Here is a 19,466-nt window from a genome sequence, read left to right as displayed (position 1 = left end):
TTTCATGACCCATCATGAGTCCAGATCTCCTCTGCAGCCTATCTGTCAGGATGATCAGAAATAGCAGCATCTGTCTTGCGCACACAGAGAAGAAAAGGTCATGTTGTTTTTGTGTGCAGTCAACTTCTGACTCCATCATGTCTTCTTCTGAGCGGTTATGGATGCCGTTGTTGTTTGTTGAGGTTGATATTTACAGTGTGTTGGCCACCAAAATGGGGGGAGAAAAGGGTTCTGAACGATGTAGCCTACCCACATCACCGCTGTTACAGCCGTGTTTTTTATAACCAAAAGCTTGGCCGGCTACATTTCGCATGCTTTTCTACTCCAATATGGCTCTATTGTCTCATGGGGTTGCACCACCTTTCGATAGCCGGGGCGTCTCCCTAGTGAACGGCCCTGTTTGGAAATTCGCATCATTAAAGGGCTATCAGAAATATCTGGTGAGAATAGGATAGTTGCCCTGTATGGAGGGCCTCCCGTAGAGACAGCTCTCCATTTGGACCTCATTTAAAACCAGCCTCCCCAATGTGTTTCCCGGTGACTGTTAATTATGCTTTTTCTTCATGTGGTCCTACTTAGACGTTGAAAAGTTTATTCACTTAATGTTGTGGATGCAGTGGAGGGTATAGCGCCCACTTTAAACGCACTTCATCCACTTTTTAATGTGCAGAAAATAGCTTATTCGCCCTTTTCAACGGATACTCCCGATGAGGTAGAGTTTCAGTAGTACATCAAGTTGCAGGTATTTATGGTTTTGTGCGGCGTGTAGGTGGAAACAAGCGCATCAAAATCTAAAAAACAACCCATAAATGTTCGCAGGCGTAGTTTATTTGTTGATTTATTTATTTAATTTTCGGTTCATTCAGCTTTGGTACATCCGTGCACATGACGCCACATTTTCAGGGCAGAAAGAAACTGCTTCGGCTGGCCGAGCTGGCCGACAAGAAAAGCGGCCGGGTTGTGTGGCTCCTCGCTGCGGAGGAATAGTCTCTCATACCGGAGAAAGTGAGGAGGAAAAAAAGAGAAGAAGCAAAGGAAGACGGCAGAGAAGAATGGAAGGTGGAAAGTGTCAGTCAGGAACGCTTCGTTGCTCGAGGACAATCCGCGCAGGACCGGTCTGTTTCAAGAGCAATCAGTCAATCCGCATTAATTATCAGCGCCCCCCCCAACATATAGGGTAGCTCGCGCTGGCACACGGACCAGAAGAGGCTGGTGTGTGTGTGTGTGTGTGTGTGTGTGCGCGCGCAGAGAGAGAAAGCATAACATACACACGCACATGCCCAACCCCCACCTTTTAAGTGAAAAAGAACCAATAAAAATCAAGCTATAAAAGGCTTTTCCTTGTCACTAAATAAATTAAATGCAGATTTCTGTTTTAAGTGCCGGATCCCTTTTGTGAGCTGCGGAACAGGATTCTTTATTGTCCCTATGTCATTAGTGCTGAGGGCAACACTGTTGGAGGGGAGAAGGGGAAAAAAAACTCATTAAAAAAAAACATCAGCCTAAACAATAAATAAATAAATATATATATATATATATATATATATATATATATATATATATATATATATATGTATGTGTGTGTGTGTGTGTGTGTGTGTGTGTGTGTGTGTGTGTGTTTATATGTATAATGGAGTTACTTGTATAATCTATATCGACATGACATCTGTAGACTCAGGAAAAGTACTTATGCCTATAGGCTATTTTTGTTTCACTACTTTTGCTATGTTGCTATACCCTGTGAATTTGTAATATCACTGCAGACTTATTGGTTAGGATGAAGTAATGGCCATATTAGGATCCAAACCTCTTGGTTGACTCCATGCAGTATACATGTGAGATACAGCACTATTTAGAAAACAACATTTTTTTTTCTTATTGAGGCTGCAAAAATAAGTGTATATCCTATACATTTTGAGGGACATGCAGCACCATCTTACGAGTTTCACAACTCCACAAAGGTTTCTTTCTGTCATCTTACTGGACTCTAATGCACAAATGATAATTCAAGATAATAGCTGTCTTGAACACATTTGTATTATAGGCCTATTAGAACATAGACTTTGAAACACTCTGGAAGTCTGCAGAATATTTTTTGATTTTTTTTTGTATACTGTGTGTGTGTGAGTATGTGTGTGTGTGTGTGTGTGGACACGTGGTAGCCCATTGGAGAGTGCAGGGCTTTGGAATGCAGGCTGCTATGTAAATAGGAAAAGGGAGTAGCGATTATCTAATTAGTGACGTGATCAATCTACTGGCCTTGGCATTATTTGATTTGAATTATATATGTATCACTTAATTCTACTGTATAGATGAAAGTCTCGTTTCCCTCCATGCATGCAGTTTATAAGCTATCTATCGGCTGCAGAGCAGCTTGGGTCTCCTTTGTCCAGTCTGTTTTGTTGGGGGCTGGACCCAAGCAAGGGAGCGAGTTTCTGTTTTAATGTAAAGGGACATCAGTTGGAACAGTCTTCATATACTTTATGAGGTGCATGTTCACTGTTGTCAGCTCTGGACAAGTTCAGCTAAAAGACATATAGGCTGTAAGGATTTGCTTTCATGCAGCCACAATTTTTGCTGCGTTAGTTTGAAGAAAATAAATAGCCTGATCATAATGATTCCCAAAAAATAGACAAGCCATAAATATATATAAATATATAATATGTTTAATTGATATGCCTATTTAATTGTACTGTAATTAGTTTCATTGCATTTTATTTTTATTTGTACAATTTAAAAATTTTTATGTAACATGAAGCAAACGTTTTCGCATCAGGGACACATATTTACACATATATATTTTATTTTATATTTTGAATTTTTCACGTTTATTTTCAGATGTCTTTTTTATTATAGCCTACCCTACTGAAAATTAAAAATAGGCTGATGGTTTATTTCTTTTATTTCCCATTTCAGAAACTATTAATAACTTAATGTATTATTATAACTGGCCTACCGCGGAAATGTCCACTTAATTGTTGAACAGTGGTTAATAAAAAGTTTTAGTCAACATTTTAGGCGCAGCAGCACAGAGCCGAGCTGAGTCCTGACGATCCACTGTCGTCATTGTTTTAACATTTAGCCTAAGTGAGAAAATCTTACAATTTTGTTTGTTAACAGACCTATCGCTCTCTTACCACCGCCTCTTTTGTCGACAAAACTTTTCTCCCTTCGTGTTTTGTAAAAAAAAAAAAGAAGACAAGGAGCTCCCTCGCAGCAGCGCAATAGCTGTTTTCCGGTTCTTGTTGTCGTTCTCTCCTCCATTTTCTAAACAAAAAGTTGTTAGTCTATTGCACCATTCCGCGAATCTAGCCTCTACATTTAATACAACGTGTAATTTCCCCCCTTTTACCGTATTCCCTTTGATTTAGTCACTCTTGACTCTCCTTTTGCTCCGAGGCCAACGGAGTTCGCCATGGGGGGCGCCTTGAAACCGCCCCTCCTTATCTCCTTTCATCGTTCAGCGCGGGGCCGCCTTGAAACCGCAGGGGCAGTAATTGCTTTTTTCAGGCAGCCCAGTGCGGACTGGCCAGCAGCCAATCAGAGCCTTGTTTACACTCTGTGATTGACGGCACTTTGGCAACTTGCCAGCCAATCAGGAGCCTCGCAGGGACGAAGCCCTGAGTTTTAACCCTTTGCCTCCACGTATAAACAAACCTGGACGGGAATATTAGCCTATAGCAGCTCATATATTTCGACATGGAAACACACAAGCCCATATCCTTCCACTTTTAATTGGCTAAATTAGTGAACCGTGTGCAAGGCCAACCCCGGGGACAGTAATGCTTTCAAATTACGCAGTGATTCAATTTGGCCGAGTGTGTGTGTCTGATGGACAGACAAAGATAAACAGACATACGGCCATAAAATAGAAAATATTGAAAATATAGAATATATGGTAGCCTCTGTTTAGATAAAGGACCTACGGGTAACTTTTCTAAACCTTTCCCCGAATGCACATAAAAATAAAGCAACTTTATTAACCCTTTCTCCACAGTTCAAGTGTTATATATAACCTAATGACAGATTCCTTTATTTGGGCCTGTGGCATAAGTGAGCTGATGCACTTATGCTGATAGAAGAAATGCATGTCCATGTTCGCAACCTCCACTTGTCAGAGCAGGGACAAAGCAGAGAATAAGATTTGATAAGCCCCTCTTTAGATTTACTCCCAGTATCCCTGTGGACACGTTGTCTACATCAAACATACACTTAGCCTACCTTCAGCCTACTAATTGTAGGTCCTAAACTTCTCTTATCGCAATGTGATTGTGGAAATTTGTGCAAATTTTCTTGCACTGCAAATCCAATAAATAAATAAATCCAATAAATCAGATACAGATTCTGCAAATAAGGATTTATTTAACAAAACACATGCAGCGCAGCGAGTGAGAAAGCGGATTTCCCTAAAGGAGCATCAATAAAACTATCACATCATTGCTGTCACACAGCAAAATAACGATACACTCAGAGCACTTGCAGCATTTGAACTGAACTGCAGTGGGATCACACAGAATAGGCTAGATGCTGTTTGCTCTCCACCAGTGATCAGAAAGTGCAGGCAGCGCTGCACGGCTCCAGTTCCTCTCCTCTCTGCTCACTGAACAGCGCCGAGCTGTGCCGCCTGTCTCCTTGCATTTGCTTGTGCACGCAGTGCGCCGAGGGCTGCAAATCAAACGCCCGCCGTTTCGCTCCGCGGCTCCGGCGGCTTCTTCATTGGCTCGGAGCAGCAGCCAATAGCAGCGTGTGTTTACCGTCGATGGGGTGAGAGGGGGAGGTGGGGGTGTGTGTGTGTAGGAAAGGGTAGGGTGAGGCGGGGGCGGGGGGCGCCTCACGGGCACGCTTTCACATTGTCGTTCTCAAACCAATAGGCCTGCGCGTTCACCCCTCCCCGCGCTCACACACCCCTCCGTCCTTCTTCTCCTCCCCTCCTCCTCCTCCTCCCAGCGTGTCTGAGTCTCCGGCTGCATGAACGAGCCTCGATTCACTACAAGCCTGAACTTCTACGATGCGTCTCTCCCATACCTCAACTGACTGCACACCACAGTCTGCAGCAGCATAGGATGTAATCAATCCCACATGTTTCACCTCTGCGACTCGGGGATTTTCACTTTGAATATTTTTGTACTTTTTCTTTCATTATATCGTACTCGCCACGCAGTGGATATAACTTACCAGTAAGTAGCAAATAATTTCAGAGATGCCTTTTGTAATTTTTTAGTGATTGTACTGTATGTCGGGTGAAAGTGCTGCATGCAAGAAAGGATGATCTAAATTTAACGTTTTATTTAAATGGAGACGCATCTATTTATCCAAATACTCTTATTCACTGTGTTGCTTTTTGAGAAGTGAATAGTACAATGTAAGCTGATATGACTCTGCTAAACCTCAAAGAATAATAATCTAAAGACATCCCTCATTCAGCAGCTTAATTTTAATTTTCGCTTTAAAGCAACATGTCTCACGATTTGTCAGTATTTTGAAGGATTTACTTCCGAAATCTTATTCCCACTCTTTTCTCTCCTGTCCAGTCTGGAGGGCTGAGCTGTGGGCGATATGTGTGTCACTTCTTGATTTGACCTCTCTCCACGGCCAAATTACTTGTGTGTTTCCAATTCATTCAGATGACTATTGAAAGCCACTCGCTTTTCAACGCGCTTCCTCGCGCCTGTAGTTTTATAGATTATTCTTTGTTAGTTTCCTATTATGTGTGTTTTTGTGTTGAGAGGGAGGGAGACAGGGCAGTTTATTGCAAACTGCAGCGCTCCCTGCAATCCCCCTCGGTATGAAGGCTGTGCAGACGCCGGGCTTTCTTCGGCTCAGCTGGGCTTGTCTCTCCTATTTAGCCGGCCTTCCGAATATCCGGATTTAGTGTCCCGGTTATGCTGTGTGACTTTATTGTAAAATTGTTGAAGGCACTGAGCTGGCATTTGCACTCGGGCCACTTCAAAAGTGAATGCCTTTTAATAAATTTTTGTCTTTTGTCCAAAGGTCCACGCATTTATGCTTTACTAGATTTCTGTTCAAATAGCACAAAACGCATTTTTTGTTTGAAACACGAATTGCATGAGATCTGAAAAACGCAATTCTTTGTGGATTTGCTGGCTTTTGTGCTAAGTTCATGTAATGACCAGCATTGGTTACTTTTGTATGGGGGATTTTCGTCTGACGATAGTTTGACCCTTTACAGGGCAGCGATGGTCGAGGAGTGTGTGTGCGTGTTTGAGAAGTGTGTGTCTCTGTGTGTGCGTGTTCGGGAGGCGTGTGTCTATGCTGTGTGTGTGTGTGCGTGCGTGTGTGTGTGTGTGTATGGGATTTGGGGGAGTCTGGGTGAAATGGGAGGAAGTCTGAGCGCCTTCCACGTATACGCACACACACACCACAGCAGATCCAAATGATCATTTCCCCCCCAAACTGTTACGCGCGATCTGCTCACGTCGTTTTGTTTGCGTGGCGGGCGATAACATGGGATTTAGATTGAGGTTGTTAAATGTAGCCTGAGTGGCTCTCTGTTGACGTGGAATGTAAACACCGAGGACGTGTGTTTACGGCCTGAAAATTTAAAAATGTATAGACAAATGTCAGACGAGAGTGGTTTATGATTGATGTCCAGTAGAGAAGGGCCATTGTTTCTCACAGCCTAAGGACAGGAGAGAGTCCATTTTGCCTTCCCAGCGCGCTTGCAGCAGCCTGCGCTTCTCTCCTTATACCCCCTCATTTTTCCTCTTGCTGTCGACTAGATGTGTTCAAAAATATTTACGTGGTTCTCACAAACAAAAGGGAAATTTAATTATTTAAATGTACTTGCCGTTTATGGCAAATATTCGCATGGGAAGCATTTGAATATTTGCATGCACTGGTTATTTGTGGGTCTGAATGTACAACACACACTCACAAACACATTTGCAGACTCTGTCAGGGCTGCTGAACTTTGGAGACCCCCGCCCCCCAAACACACAATTCCTGAAAGTTGGGAGTCCTTGAGCAGCTTGTGTGTGTGTGTGTGTGTGTGTGTGTGTGTGTGTGTGTGTGTGTGTGTGTGCGCGCGTAAAGGATACTTGAATATCCGAGCTCATGCAGCCTGTATTCGTATGCACTTCATAAGCCCCTGGTCCACCAGAGCATTTGATATTTTCTTTGTTCCTTTATCGTTGATTCCTGGGAGGTGCTATCAGCATCTACAGAGCGTTAGATGGACGTGCCATGCATTGAAAGGCCTAATGGATGGACTGCTGGGGTGTGTTTGGCGAACGCAGGCACCCAGCTCATATCTGAGCTTCACATGGAGCCCTATTTAAGTAAATGACCTAGGCTATAAGGCATACATATAAAGTCGATGATTTGAGTCTATTTCACTGTTTATTGCTCTTTCGCATTGGGGTATAAAGGTGATTTGATTTGTGTCTGTGATTACAGTGTATAGCCCACATATAGGCTGCTGTATGTGTAGCAGAGATGCATGGTGTTTGCCACTGCCATGAGGCAAGGGCCACTGCTGCTGACTCCGTAGGAGTTGATAGAAAGAGCTGTTTCATTGCCGTATCATTAACAAGCAACACAACAAATAAGAATCCTGGTTACAGTGGTGCATATAACATGTTTATAAAAACATTTAAGGTGAAACAAGTTACAGAACACAGCACCAATACAGTCATATTTAATTTACAAATCCTATACACCAACCACTACTGATACAAGGCAGAATTGTGTGGGTTGGGTGTGTGTGTGTGTGTGTGTTTGTGTAATTTATATCAATCCAATGTTGCATTGCCTTGTTTTCTGAATTGAAATTAAGAATATTCTGTTTTATGAAGTGACACAACCGTTAAATGTGTAGCCTACAGTGGATCCGATTTTTATGACACCTGAATGGGGAAGGAAATCAAACGTACAAATTTACATAAACAACCATTAATCAGAGCAAAAACGTGTTTCTGTCTGTTTGGGGACACTGTGGGGACTTTAAGGTAATATGTAATGGAATATGAGTCGTCATGATTTAAAAACTGCATTTGTGCATTCTTGCTGAGAAGTGTTGTGCAAATGGTTTTCTTCATTTCAGTGCAAGTGCCCCGAGGTCCAGCTTGTTTATGACCAGTCCTTGCTCAGTCTAAAGACTTAACAACTCGTCCTTCATCGAGAGAGGCTTTTTACCGCTGTGAACTCTTGTACTGTAGCCTATATGCACCTTTTGTTTGTACCTGAGCCAGATCCCCTCTTTCCTTTACCATTCTTTTCACTGATAAAGAAAGCCTCCGTGTGCGTTATTTGCATCGTGTTTGGTCACAGGATGAAGGTGGGGGGCTCCTCTGTTAGGGGCCAACGATGTAGTGCAGGGTAAATCCATATAAACTCAGCCCAACCACCTTTTTATCTGCAGGACAGACTTTACTCGCCTTCCTGGGCTGACATAATGGTCGTTAAAGGAAACGTATGATAATACCAAGGCAGTGAGAATAATATGTAGGCTAAATGTGGTATTTTAAGCAGTTTGTGAAATTTGAATTGCTTTTGTAAATAGGCTAGTGGCTGTTTGTCTAAACATGAACAGCGACTGTCTCTCCTTTTCTTCTGCGCTACATCCCTGGTTGGCTCATTATTGTCAGCGATTTGACGTGTCTCCTGCTCTCTCTTTTGTAGGACATGACGGGAACTCAGTTTTTACCCTGCAAAGCCAAAACTCCGCTCAATGCGAGGGGAGCCCGAAGTTCATAAAAGGGATTATTTGCATCTGGGTGCCTGAGCCCTTCGGTGCCTCCGGATTTTACTTTGGATTTGGGATTTATCGGTTCTCGCCGGGATGGAAAGCCGAGATTTCGCTCCTCCGCACCACCTCCTGACCGAGCGGAGCGCGTTGGTTCACAGCGCCGCGTCTCGGATGGCGCCAGGCGGCCACGGCTCCGTGCAGCACCCCGCTCACTTCCAGCCCGGAAAATACTACTCATCCCACCTCTCCATGGGTCCGCACTCAGGTCAGTTTTGAATGCAGCTCTTAAAGGACAAGCATTGGTTTAAAAAAAGGGAAGGAAAAAAAGAAAACAGTCACTCGCTTTTATCTGAAGCATATGTTCTCCTCAGCTACAAACTTGGGAAGCTCTTTGGGACGAACTAGAATTTACTGTGGAAGGAAATTGCTCAGACTTTGTGGGCATTTAGAAATTAGCAAGAGTTTTATGTTTGACATAATTTAATGAACTGCTTATGACATAGCTGCTTTCTGTGTCTAATGGGCTATATGAAAATAAATATAGTTTATCAGTTTAGTGTTTCCGCCTTGCGTAAGTCAAAATATGGAACACGGTGGGAAATTTCCCTCTTAAATAAACTTGGCTTCTTTGGCCAATTAGATTAACTTTAAATTTACTGCATACTTCCCTTTGTTTCACACATAAAACCTCTCACTATTTTAGAAATATTCTATGATTATTCGCCTTTATTACACAGGGATTATAAGGCGTTTACAGCCTAATCTTGTCATAGATTTATAGGGTTTCATCAATTAGTAAAGTACTAATCATTGTCATTTGATGTAATTAATTAGAATTGGGTAATTCCACTGCTTATATTTCCCATTAAACAATAAATTAAAGCTATTAGCTGAGCATATCCCTTGTTTCTACGGTCTCTGTGTGGCTCCAGCAGGGTGGTTTGGTGCTGATGGGTTCAGGGCACATGCTGGTTAGTACTGGTCACAAACTCGGGGTCCAGGGGAGGGGAGCTTTGGCTAATAGAGGTGCGGGTAATAGCCTACCAGAAAATCCGGTTTCTATATTGAGCGGGGACGTGACGGGGTGCGAATGGGTTGACAGTGCATGCATTAGATTTAACAAGTAGCTTTGGTATCCTGTCTCAATAGGGTGGGGGAAAGGGGGTGGGAAGGTGTGTGTGTGTGTGTGCGTGCGTGCGTGCGTGCGTGCATAGAGAAAGAAAGAAAGCCTTTGCTCAAAATCATACAGTGTGTAAGCCTACACCAACTGGATGTATGCAAACGTGCCCGATGAGAAATCTCATTAATTATCATTTGCAGATGCAGCGGGTTCTTTAAATAGACTTTGAGACTAGGACCTATGAATGATATCGTCTGCTGTGTGTAGGATCCTCATATCCTCTGTCTCCACTTATTTGCATATTCATTAGTTTCGAATAACAGCAAGAAATGACGCAGACGCCCAGTACAGAATTTTAACTCTTAACAATTTAAACTAAATTCATAATTTCCGGTCAGCACATTAAACTCGGCGCAATGTTTGCAGATAGCCTATTTTAAGCTGAACCAGGTTACCTTTTGGTATGCCCCAGGTCCTGGCTCTGGGCTGGGCTGCCTCATATGGAGGGACCACAAACAATAATATTTTTATTAGCTTGTTTTGTCCTCAGAAATCTTCTTACACTCTTCATGACTCTAAACTTCAGAGCAGTGTGTAGTTGTAAAGCTCAGAATCATTTTCACTGTAACTATCACTATCACTTCACTATCAATATAACTGTATGTATGTACACGCTTTAATTTTCTATAATCAATTTACAATACGTGTTGGACTAATAGTACAAGATTTATTATTTTCTATAATTTGGACATTTTTTAAATATATTGTAAAATGTATCATATTTAATCATCTGTATTAAATAATAAAGGTGTTCTTGTAAATGTAATATTCACAAAATGTATTATAGTATGTATTATTCTGCAATACATGAATGTACTATCGTATGATACATATTACTTAATTTACATAATTATAGTTCTACATTATCCTATATTTAAATATATTATACAATAATTACTGCAATATAATTTATTATATATTGATAAAATATTTTATATATTTCATGAGACATTCAGCTGCATGTCTCCTTTAAATATGACTGAAATGATTTTACCAAAAAGATGAAATTTTAAAACCTGCGTCTGATGGTGAGGTTGTTTTAGCAAACTTGCACAACAATTTAAACACACAATCCTCCACTTGGACTGATATTTCTACTCGTTGACATGTATTATGGTTTAATTTAAAAATGATTCTGTAACACTGAAAGGAAAAAAAGCGTAGTAATGCAGGGTGATAATGCTATTGAAATATATTCAAGAGGGCCTCTCACTGGGTCTCAAGGTGCATGACACTGTATTGAGATTCCAGAGATCCAGACTCTCCATGCATGTCCCTGATGGGGTTTTGACTGACAAGATGGGCATAGTGGATTGTTGTTTTGGGATGGGGGTTGCGGTGTGTGTGTGTGTGTGTTTGCTGGGAGGTTAGGATGGGGGGTTACCTTTGTGCTTGCCCCCCTTAGAGATTCAAAAAGCTGTATGCCTGGCCCTAGGCCTCGGCACAGGGGGTAGATATGATGTGGGGTTGGCCATACCAGGGAAGGGGGGGGGGGGGGGGGGGGGGTACAACGGGGGGTTTGTTTCAGATCTTTGGAAAGAGACACATGCACACTCACATTTTTTACCTTCTCACCAAACCAAACTGGGTGTATCAGTTACAGAAATTCAGTAAAAAAAATTCTCCCTATCCCGGAAAACCTGCAATCCATCAATTTGCTGAAGCCTCTTATTTAGATCAGCATGGTGTCTGCTTGAATATGGTCGCGCTTGACAAGGTGATGGAATGACAGCCGCATACCAACGCCATAAGACTCAGCCCCCATTTGATAAAACCCCACAATGATATTACACAGGCGTTTAGATTACTGATAGGAGCAGTGGGAAAGCCTTTGTCTCTCTCGGTCTGTCTTGCTCTCTTTTCCCTCCCTGTTTCACTGCTATGCTTTTATTACACTCTCTCGCTCCCTCTCTTTCTTCCCCTTTTCTATGATGTTAGCCCCTGGGCAGCAGTTGTGCAAGTGTGTGTTTACGTGTATGTGTGTGTGCGTCTGTGTCTGTGTGTAATTGAGGTTAGGTTTAGCCTGCAGTAGCACAGGTGTGCAGTATTATGGAGGGCGTGGCAGGGCTTGTCATTGAACAGGTGTGTTATTTCCAGACAGCCGACGGTTTTTGTTTACATGACTTTGTGTGTGTGACCTGGTACTACAGACAGAAAGAGTGAGCATCTGCATGCACAGCTGTACACACACATACACACAGTCCAAAAGAGGGGTTCTCTCTTAAACTGCTTGTATTTTGTGCTTTGAAAAAGTAGTAAACCCTTGTCAGAATGTTTTGGTTTGACTAGATAACATCTCTGCCACTTCTCTCTTTCTTTTCTCTCAATCTATCCTCTTTGGCCTTCTCTGCTGACCCTGTTCTCCTTCTGTCCTCTGTCTCTCTCCCCACCTTTTACTGTTCTTTCTTCTAGTTCAGTCTTGTTAGTGAAGCACAAGATCCTGTAGTTTCCTTGCTATAAATGTGTGTAGATGTATGTGTGTGTGTGTGTGTGTGTGTGTGTGTTGCATGCAGCAGCCCTGTCCATTCATCATTAATGCTGTCAGTAATGTCTCTCCTCTCTTGGGAGTTTCTTGGCTTTGGCTTTGATCGTCACGGCACCGCAGATGAGACACGCCCTTCTACCTGCACACACCTTCACACACAAACAACTTGCATGACGTGGAGAGAGAAGATGATATGTGTGTGTGTGTGTGCATGTGCGATTAGAGACACAGAGGTCTGTAGTTGGTACAGATAACCATTTGTGTGTGTGCGTGTGTGTGTGTGTGTGGGGGGGGGGGGGTTGCTGATTGCACAGGTGTGTTACTTCCAGACAGCCAACGTGAAAAGGCAAGGGTGAAGGAAGGCCCTGTAGAGGAAAGAAAGAAAGAACAGGGAGAAATGAGAATATGAGCATGCAAATGATAGATGGATGGAGCAGAGGAAGAGAGGGAGGAGGAGAAGGAGGAGTAGAGGGAGTAGAGAGGCTGAATGTTTCCACCTGGTTGGTAATCCAGTCAGATTACCACCGCCTGACGGCACCCACTGGCCGGCATCCCCGACTCCGCTGCCTCTCAAGAGTGAAAGCGAGAGAGAAAAGACGCTTGCCTCAGTGTGTGTGTGGGAGATGAGTCAGCAGTAGATGAGTTGCAGACAGACCCAACCCCCCTCACCTCAGCAGCGCTACCCGGGGTACAAGGGGCACATCCTGGGTGCAGCGTGCAAGACGGCCCCCTGCGTGGAGGAGACAGCTGGTGAAGGCTGCGGCCAGCCGAGCTGCAATTGGACACAGAGAGGACGGAGCGAAGTGTGAACTGTCAATTCAATTCAAGATAAAGAATAAAAGAGACACACTAAAAATCATAATAGACTCAGTTTGGGGTCAATATTGCACCAACGCAATGCTGGGTTAACTTCATCATCATACCCATGGGTAGAAAGCCACCCAAGACGATATGTTGTTTTGACCCAGTGTTATTTTTTTTATATAGCTGTTGTTTTATTCACCCCAACTGAAATATGATTGTGAGCTCTAGCTTTTTTTTTTTACTTACCAGTAACCTATTTATTACTGACTGTTAATTTACTGACTGTCATATGCACATTTGTGCCAGTTTTAAGGTAAAACACTGGGTCAAAAATAACCATATTTTAGTTTGTGCAGTAACACTAATGCTTCAAAACAACCCATTGGTTCTGGGTAAAGTTAATCCAGTATTACATCAAAGTATATTGGATGTGGACAATTTTGACGTAATGATTTTTAATGTGTATTAGCATGAATTTTCATCTAAAGACACACACATTCCATACTAATTCTATATAAAATTAAATTTTGCAATCACAGTTATTTTTGTGAACCTCTAAATAATGGAGAACTGATTTCATACCCACACCAGTACAGCACTTATCTAAACTTAAAATAAAATATGCAGCAAGGCCAAAGAAATCAGTTAAATGAGTCTGACTGTTATATGTGTTGACGCATTAAAGGCATTAAGTCATTAAGCAAAGTCATTAAAGTAATTTCCATTACAAATTAGACTCTTGTGTATGCTTTGATATTTCAAGCAAACTATGGCACATCATTCAAATATATTCCTGAATGCTCCACTGCATCTAATCAAATTGACCTTGGAGTAACTGTGACCGAGATTTGAGTCGTCTAAAAGGTCACATGAGTGAAAAGATAAAAATGTGAATACATTAACTGGAACTCTTTTTGATGTTGGAGTTTTGAGTGAAGTGTGCATTTGTTCTGAAGCACATTTGCTGCAGTGACAGAAGACTTTTGTCTCATCTCCAGCTCTCATCCAACATGTGAACAGCTGCTTATTGTCGGTAGCAGTGATTTGAAAGGGAGCGGGGTGTGTTTGGTTGCGACATCTCCGGGGTGTGAACACACACTACCATCTGATGACTTGGCATGTGAATGGAAAGTGACAGACTTCCTGTGTCCATGTGCTCTTTTCTCTCTCTCCTCTTCCCCCTTTTCTTCTTCTTCTTCTGTCCCTCACTGGCCAGACCTCCCCTCCACCCATCTTTAACCACATGCTCGCCCTCCCTCGTCCTCCTCTCCTTCTGCTTTCCTCTTTCACTTCCTCTTCACTCTGTGTTCACTCTTCTGGGCTTTTTCGAGTGGTCCTCCAGCCCTCCTTCCTCCTCCTCCTCCTCACAGCCATGCACCTCCCCACTCCTCTCTCTCCCCCTTCCCTCTTTCCTCTCTTCTCAATCGATCCCCCCACCTCTTATATCCAGCTCCCATCTCTGTCTAACTCCCCACACACCCATCGTCTCCTCACGATATTAGCAGACCAGCTTCTCTAAGCACTCCTCCTATTTCTGTCTCAATTTCAGCTCCCTTGCTCTCCTTTCCACATTGCCTCATTTGTTTCTCCCCCCATACCCTCCTCTCTTCTTGCCTTCCCCCTTTCCCCAACATTCGGCCGGTTGTTAACGGGCCCGTCCCGGTGCTACTCGGCCCATGGCCAACTCACTAAATCAAAAACGATTGGAGGATTTGGCAAGAGGGAGTGAGAGCTCAGCGCAGCGCCTTTGAAGTCAGAGAAACGAGAGAAAAATGACATTTTAAACAGCCCGCAAAACACAAGGCTAAAACAGCTTCTTACTCTGTACAGGAGGAGGGGAAGCTCTGTGTGTGTGTGTGTGTGTGTGTGTGTGTGTGTGTGTTCATTAAAAAAAAGCAGTATATGGTGTTTTATGTGAATATGTGGCTGCTTTGGCTAGTATTCATGATATGAATGCAGGAAAATGTCGCAAGATACGTGAAAAGAAAGCGGATATTTTGTGTGTGCACAAATGTGTGCGTGTGTGTTTAAAGACACTATAATTCCCTGCTATTTTATGGCTTGCCACTTCTTCAGAGGGGTCAAGGCAATCCCTTGTTTACGGGACATGACAGAGAGGTGACATCACTTAGCAGGGGGTGGACAGACATGATGTCACAGTCTCGCCAGATCCACAGGTCTGCACCCCCTGAAAATGCATACCGCAAAGTGAGGCGGTGCAACCACAGCAACCCTTATCACAGCAGCAAAGACACCTGAGATGGACCGGCTTTAATTCGTCTCAGGGTCACATTTATGCCTGACTCATCGTCACTCGAGCTGACTTGTTTGACTCAGCCGGGGCCCTTTTTTCTCTGCTGTTGTGTTTTGGTTCTCTATTCGATTCATTTCAGCTCTGTTTGGCTCATTCATATTGTAATGGCCTCCATTCAGGCGGGTCTATGTCCAGTTTGTTTTGCTGTCAGGGGCTCAGATGGATGGAAGGGGGCCGTAGGTTCATCTGGAGGTGAGGTTAAAGAAGGCGGAGTGGTCGGCCTGCCTCCTGAATCCTAGATCCTGCAAGTTTTTTCAGAGTCACACTGCTGCAGTCGTGCAGATTGAACAGATTGAGTATTTGGTGTGAAAGACAGCTAATGTGTTCTTAAATAGGAAATAGGTTCATATATATATATGTGTGTGTGTGTGTGTGTGTGTGTGTGTGTGTGTGTGTGTGTGTGTACGTGTGTGCGTGTGTGTGTGTGAATGTGTGTTTGTGTGTATGACGGGGGGGTGTAAAACAGAGAGAAGCAGCTGTGTGGAACAGCATGGATCGTTACACAGTGACACACATGAAAGCATTAAGTATATTCAGAAGTCTTCGTTGAATATACATGGAGCTGTGTGCAGCTTTATATATATATGTATGTTTGTGTGTGTGTGTGTGTGTGTGTGTGTCTGAATCCCCTCTCATGCTCTTGCTGGAGAGTAGTGAGAAAGAAAACAAGGAAAGAGAGCAGGAGAGAGGAAAAAAACAACAAAGATCCGTCATCAGTCATTCATGGCTAATCAGTCTCGTGGGACGTGCACAAACCACACACACACACTCACGCACACACACACAAAGTGCTGAGGTCCTAATCCTACTGGGACTGCTTGTGCCTCTGTGTGTGCCTGTCTAAATTTTGGATCCAGGCTGATTAGAAGCAAACTCTGTCTTTTTTGCATGCCTCTCTCTACCTCCACGTCTCTCTCCTTTTCTCTATGTCTCTTCTCCTCTACGTCTTTGATTTTCTGGTAAAGTGTCTCTTCTCCTTCTCTCTATTTTCCTCTTTTGTCTCTTTAATAACCGCCTACTGTCTTTTCCAGTCGTTTTGATGTGTGTTTTTGTAATGTTTGGAAGCATGTGAGCATGCATAATATAGGGATGTTTTTGTGTGTGTGAGTGCATGTGTGCGCTCACTCCTGCCTACGTGTGTGTATGAATGTGTGTTTGTACCTTCATCAGAACCTCTCAGTGCCGGTCTTGTCTGTGTTTTATCAGCTCTTCCATTTGTTTCAGCTTTGTCTTTTTCTTGAATCGAATAAGCTTTAATGGCATGCGTCTTAATTACATATCACTGAATATGATACATTATCATGAGAATAAACAGATAATAATAATATGAAGACAAATATCTTTAACAATACAGTCCTGTGGATACATATTGTGCAGCCAAGAGAGCTGTTTCACTGATCTGTCCCAAAGTGTCAGGATGTTTACCCTATTTTCTTCTGATTTCTAGGAATACAGTATGTTGTGTAAAATTTGGGGAATTGAAGATCTGTCTCAACGGCTTACAGTGTACAGTGAAAACAAAGTTAGTCTTGGTAGCCAGGGCTCATTTTCATAATATTAAAAAAAGAAATTTTACGATAGCAGTACAAAATTACATTTATTGCCCAGTGTGTTTCTACCTGTTGCAATGTCCATGCTGTGTGTACATCCTTATGGTTTTCCTCAGCTTCCTTTGTCAGTGGAGAGACAGAGTGCTATTATAAGTGTGTGTTTTTGGGGCCAAATAAGCTGCGTGTGTGCTTTGGTAATTCCTTTCCAATAGGCCAGGACATTTCTTTTAGTTTGTTTAGATGGATTTTTTTTTTGTGCCAATTTGATGTTGCCCTTTATTTCTCTACTGTGAATTGAATATTGTTGGGATTTGGAGTGCTAATTGGAGAAAGCAAGACATCTGAAACGCTTGGAGAAATTGTGATGGGCCATTTTCTTCACAATTTTTTTTTTGCCATTTCTTAGCCAAAATTATTAATTGAATAAGCAAGAAAATAATTGTCAGAATGTTCCACAATGAAAATAATTATTTGTTGCAGCCCTAAAATCTTTCCCCCCACTCCATCAGCCCATTCTTTCTTTTGTTTATTTTATTTCTCTCCCCCCTTTCCTTCCTCTTTATTTCCTCTCTGTGGATCTATCCAATAATCTTTTATTCCTGTGTAAATATTACAGCAATGAGGGAATATAAAGAATGGAAAAGCCACGCTGAAATAAGGTCACGCTAGGTTATTCTCACCTGCTTTCCCTCTATATATATGTCTCACTCTCTGTCTCTCGCGTCGGCACAGGCTCCCATCCTCCCTTCCTCCATTGCTCGCTCCTAGCCTCTCTCCTCCTCCGCTCTCTCCCTTGTTGCCTCTCTCTCGTGTTCGCAGTCTGCTGATCCCGCTCTCTCCTCTCTTGTTCTTCTCCCTCATACACACTGGCACACTGACTGTCTGACACCCACACAGGCGCACACATACAGAACACATGCATACACACACACATATACACACGCTGACACCTGCATGTCGAGCCGTTGAGGGTCTAATTTAAGTAAAGTGCTTCTCTAGGAACCACAACCCCTCAACTCACGATGATGGAGGGTGATACCGCGCGGCGTGGTTGAACACACACACACACACACAGAGATGCATGTTATACATAGATGCACACACACATCCTGCTCCAGTGATACTGAGATATGACTCTGTGGTGTGGGATTGAAGGAAGCACTGTAGATGGCTTGTAAGTAGCATACTGTAATAATAATGTGATATTGGATCCCCGTAGGGAAATTCACCTTTTCTCGGCTGCTGGCAGATCAGACTGCAGGGTCAGTTACAGCTGTGGCAGAGCTGGTAGGGATTCAGTGTCTTGCTCAAGGACACTTCAGCAGGTTGAATGCTTGCTGACATGGATCTGAGTCTGCTGGTTAAAGGATGTTGTCCTCCTCTTCGCTGCAACAGCCCTGCTGCTTTGCTTCTACTGCGTAGGTGTGTTTGTTTCCACTGGAGTTTGAGCTAACTTTAGCTGAAACGGCACGCTTCTGCAAATCTGAGGCCGCAATCCCAAACCTTAATGGAAAAAATAGCATGTTTTTTTTTTTGGTATATTTAGTCCATGATTAACATCATGTCAAGAAACACCCAACAAGTACTTCAATTACGGCATGTCTTATTTTATTATCTTATTTATTTCTACAAAGGAGTAGTGACTCTTGAAAGCAAAGCTTAATCTAAATCCAAGACACCTTAATTTTGTCTTTAAAATATAGCAGCACTGTGCATAAAAAGATTAATTCATACTAACATTTTGAATAATTTATCATTACCAAAGTAGTTTTATTTGCTGCAGCTATGGGAGTTTGTTGATTTAACAATGCTGTTGCTGTTTTTCACTTGTTAGCTAGCTTTAAGTTAGCTTGGGCTAGCTAAAACTCACTGCATTTCCTCCTTCATTTTTACTTAATTTACTCTTTTGGCCTCTGGGGCACCAAAAACGTTTAAGTAGAAATCTTGTTAGCAAGCTTATCTACAGATTCAGCACAAAGCAACATTAGCTTCGTTTGGACTTGTGTTTGTGTTCCCCTGAAAATTTTAGTCTAATATTCCTTTTTTAGCTCTATTTTTGGTCTCCACCAACTCATCTTTAGCTGCTAAATGCTCCATTATGTTCACAAGCTAGTCGCTAACTTTGTCTGCTTTTTGCTGCTGAGCAGCTAGTGTACAGTGGCCTTTAGAGATATTTTGCTGAAAACAGCTGCCTGCAGCTGCTGGAAATCAGATCAGATCAGATCTATCAGAGCATTTCTGGCTAGAAAACCATAACAATGAACTGAAAGATGCTGAAACACTACATAATTCTCAGGTGTCATCACTATGAGTGACCCCTTTCAATACAAGCAGTAAGTATGTGATCCATTGTTAAAATACTGGAAATATTGATTATGTCAGCTTTAGAGCATCAGTGGGTGGATTTAAATTTACTACCCAACAAA

The 19,466-nt window shown here is 42.6% G+C and overlaps 1 protein-coding gene across 1 annotated transcript in view; it reads left to right on the top strand.

Moving 5' to 3' along the window:
• Window positions 1-4,939: 4,939 nt before the first annotated feature.
• Window positions 4,940-19,466, top strand: part of bahcc1b (BAH domain and coiled-coil containing 1b) — a 52,164-nt gene continuing 37,637 nt past the window's right edge. The window contains exons 1-2 of the mRNA XM_038735559.1: window positions 4,940-5,177; window positions 8,641-8,972. Coding sequence (XP_038591487.1) covers window positions 8,801-8,972 — 172 coding nt within the window. The 5' untranslated portion in view covers window positions 4,940-5,177; window positions 8,641-8,800. The remainder of the gene's footprint in view (window positions 5,178-8,640; window positions 8,973-19,466) is intronic.

Source organism: Micropterus salmoides, unplaced genomic scaffold (genome assembly GCF_014851395.1).
Source record: "Micropterus salmoides isolate LMB-PRFRI ecotype aquatic unplaced genomic scaffold, ASM1485139v1 Ms_hic_scaffold_21, whole genome shotgun sequence".
In the NCBI taxonomy this organism is placed as follows: domain Eukaryota; kingdom Metazoa; phylum Chordata; class Actinopteri; order Centrarchiformes; family Centrarchidae; genus Micropterus; species Micropterus salmoides.
The sequence above is the reverse complement of the archived record's forward strand: the minus strand, read 5'-3'. Positions and strand labels throughout refer to the sequence as shown.